We start from the raw sequence: 2,185 nt of genomic DNA, 5'->3' as shown, positions 1-2,185 counted from the left end.
AACTTTTCTTTTCTCTTGCATGATATTCTTGGATAACCTTTATCTCGTATCATGCTAGTGATTGCCTAACTCTTAACGTGAAAGTGTGTGCAACATGCAATTGAAATCCCTACTCATAATGATCTGAGTCATTCAGCTTTTTGCCAGCAATAATTGCTTCTTATTGTTATTGTTTCTTATTTGAATTCAATCCGATCATTTCTACCCCTATTTTCTTTCTATGTTAGGTGTGTCAGTAAATCCCAAATTCAGATGAATAGTGCGATCACAACCTTTGCTTTAAATCCCTCCAGAGAGTCAAATGTCAGAATCATTTAATATAGGATGGCCAATAGACTCCTAGCTTGGACTCTTGGAGAGTATGAAGGAATACCACCTGAGCAGTGCGACAATTATTGTTTGTACACGAAAGTTTAAATATTGAACACTAATATTACAAAGGGGGACAAATGACCACCCAGGGTGGATGCAGAAATTGGACATGGGTAAAAAGTAGAAGTAGAAAACTAGAAAATATTGATTATACCTAATTTATTAATCGTCAAGTTAATAAAAATCGTGCTTTCGGAATTACAAACAAGAACGAGAAGTTAGTGTAACTGTAACCATCAATAACACTCGAATAAGTCATATTGAAAAGTAGAAGGGTAAGAATTGTAAGATACTTTATTTATTCACTTATGTGTACATTTTGTGCATTCCTTTCCATCTAAACAGTTCAGAAACTATCCAGGGCTTTGATAGGTCTGTCCAAAAGATGTGACACAAATGACTTCCTCTGAGGACCCAGCCACATCGAGCTCAATTCTATTTTCAAAATCCAAATCTGAGAGAAACACATTTTCATCCATTGAATCTCTAAATTTGATGGATTTCGTTGTACGTGCTACTTGGTTGGCATCTCTGTTTTCAGTTTTTTGCTCCATGTCTTTTTGTATTCCCTCGCTGGATTTTCTCGTGTTATTTTCTGCAACTGTTTCAATTACTACATTACAATTGCTGTCATGGTGGTATGAACTTTCTGTTTTTACTGTATGAGGGTTCTCCTCAGAACGTATTTTGTCTGATACTATGTTTTTCGAACATGTTTGTTCAGTTCCCTTGTTTTCATTTGCTACACACTCTATATGTTTACAATTTTCCTCCTGCTCCTTCTCCTGCAAGTGCTTGTTGTTTACATCTCGCCTTTTTGTTCTTTTTCTATGTTTCGACTGTTTTGACTTTTTCTTCAACCTCCTTCGAATTGTTTCCGTCAGGAACACGATACTTTCAATTTCTTTTTTAACTCTTTTCTTTTTTCTATTTTCATCTCCTCCTTTATAATCTCGTTTGTGAGGACTTTTCTTTCTCGATATGTGCTTTCTTTGAACGCGTGATCTTAAACGGGTTTGTATACTTGCATCTTTTTTCCTTACTTTTTTTGTCTCTATAGTATCGTGTGCTATAGTTATAGGGGCTGATGTCATCAAACCAGCACAGTTGAATTTTTTGATGTCCTCCGAATTATAATCTTTATTGCTGTCAATATGATATTGTACTCCAACATTTTTCAGAGTGCTCTCCACACTTGACTCATCATACAATGTTGGGTTCCTTTGATCGAAAACCGTGTCTAGTTTTTCAATATCTATAGTATCGTGTGCTATAGTTATAGGGGCTGATGTCATCAAACCAGCACAGTTGAATTTTTTGATGTCCTCCGAATTATAATCTTGATTGCTGTCAATATGATATTGTACTCCAACATTTTTCAGAGTGCTCTCCACACTTGACTCATCATGGAATGTTGGGCTCCTTTGATCGAAAACCGTGTCTAGTTTTTCAATGTACGAGTAAAAAAGAGATTTGATTTCTTTTTCATCCGCAGAGATGCTAAGCATTTTGATGGTACTAGGTTGAGGGTTTATCAATGTTTTCTCTGAAGAATTTCTCAAACACTCTGGCCTAAAATTCTTGTACTTAAGGTGTCGAGTTCGAGAACTCTTCGTAGATTCGAAGAAGCACTGAGAAAAACTAGGGTGTCGGAAGCCCAATCGGGTGACTGGTTTCCGGCACCCTAATATTGAACTCTATATCGGGAAGCTGTACACTATAATATAGCATTCCAACACCCTAAATCAACATAAGTAACCCAATACATAATGGAGTTTATGAAAGGAAAAGGACGTTATTGTTAAAGTCTCAG

The 2,185-nt window shown here is 36.2% G+C and overlaps 1 protein-coding gene across 2 annotated transcripts; it reads right to left on the bottom strand.

Moving 5' to 3' along the window:
- Window positions 1-632: 632 nt before the first annotated feature.
- Window positions 633-1,927, bottom strand: LOC108254590. Of its 2 annotated transcripts, none has more exons than XM_017449718.2 (2): window positions 1,655-1,927; window positions 633-1,453 (listed from the first exon to the last, which is right to left on the bottom strand). In XM_017449718.2, the coding sequence occupies exons 1-2, from the start codon at window positions 1,878-1,880 to the stop codon at window positions 726-728; spliced, it is 954 nt and encodes a 317-aa protein (XP_017305207.1). In that variant the 5' UTR covers window positions 1,881-1,927; the 3' UTR covers window positions 633-725. The 2 variants fall into 2 exon arrangements, with proteins under 2 accessions (XP_017305207.1, XP_026675760.1); XM_026819959.1 differs by having other exon boundaries at window positions 633-1,593; window positions 1,795-1,927.
- Window positions 1,928-2,185: the final 258 nt, after the last annotated feature.

Source organism: Diaphorina citri, unplaced genomic scaffold (assembly GCF_000475195.1).
Source record: "Diaphorina citri unplaced genomic scaffold, Diaci psyllid genome assembly version 1.1 scaffold6, whole genome shotgun sequence".
Classification (NCBI taxonomy): Eukaryota; Metazoa; Arthropoda; class Insecta; order Hemiptera; family Psyllidae; genus Diaphorina; species Diaphorina citri.
The sequence above is the reverse complement of the archived record's forward strand: the minus strand, read 5'-3'. Positions and strand labels throughout refer to the sequence as shown.

What these genes read in the sequence shown, in the direction of transcription:
- LOC108254590 (XM_017449718.2), bottom strand. Translation starts at nt 1,880, where the DNA reads ATGCTTAGCATCTCTGCGGATGAAAAAGAAATCAAATCTCTTTTTTAC. An exon ending in TGGTTTGATGACATCAGCCC is followed by an intron (nt 1,454 to 1,654) that starts CTATAACTATAG and finishes TGACATCAGCCC; the next exon opens with CTATAACTATAGCACACGAT.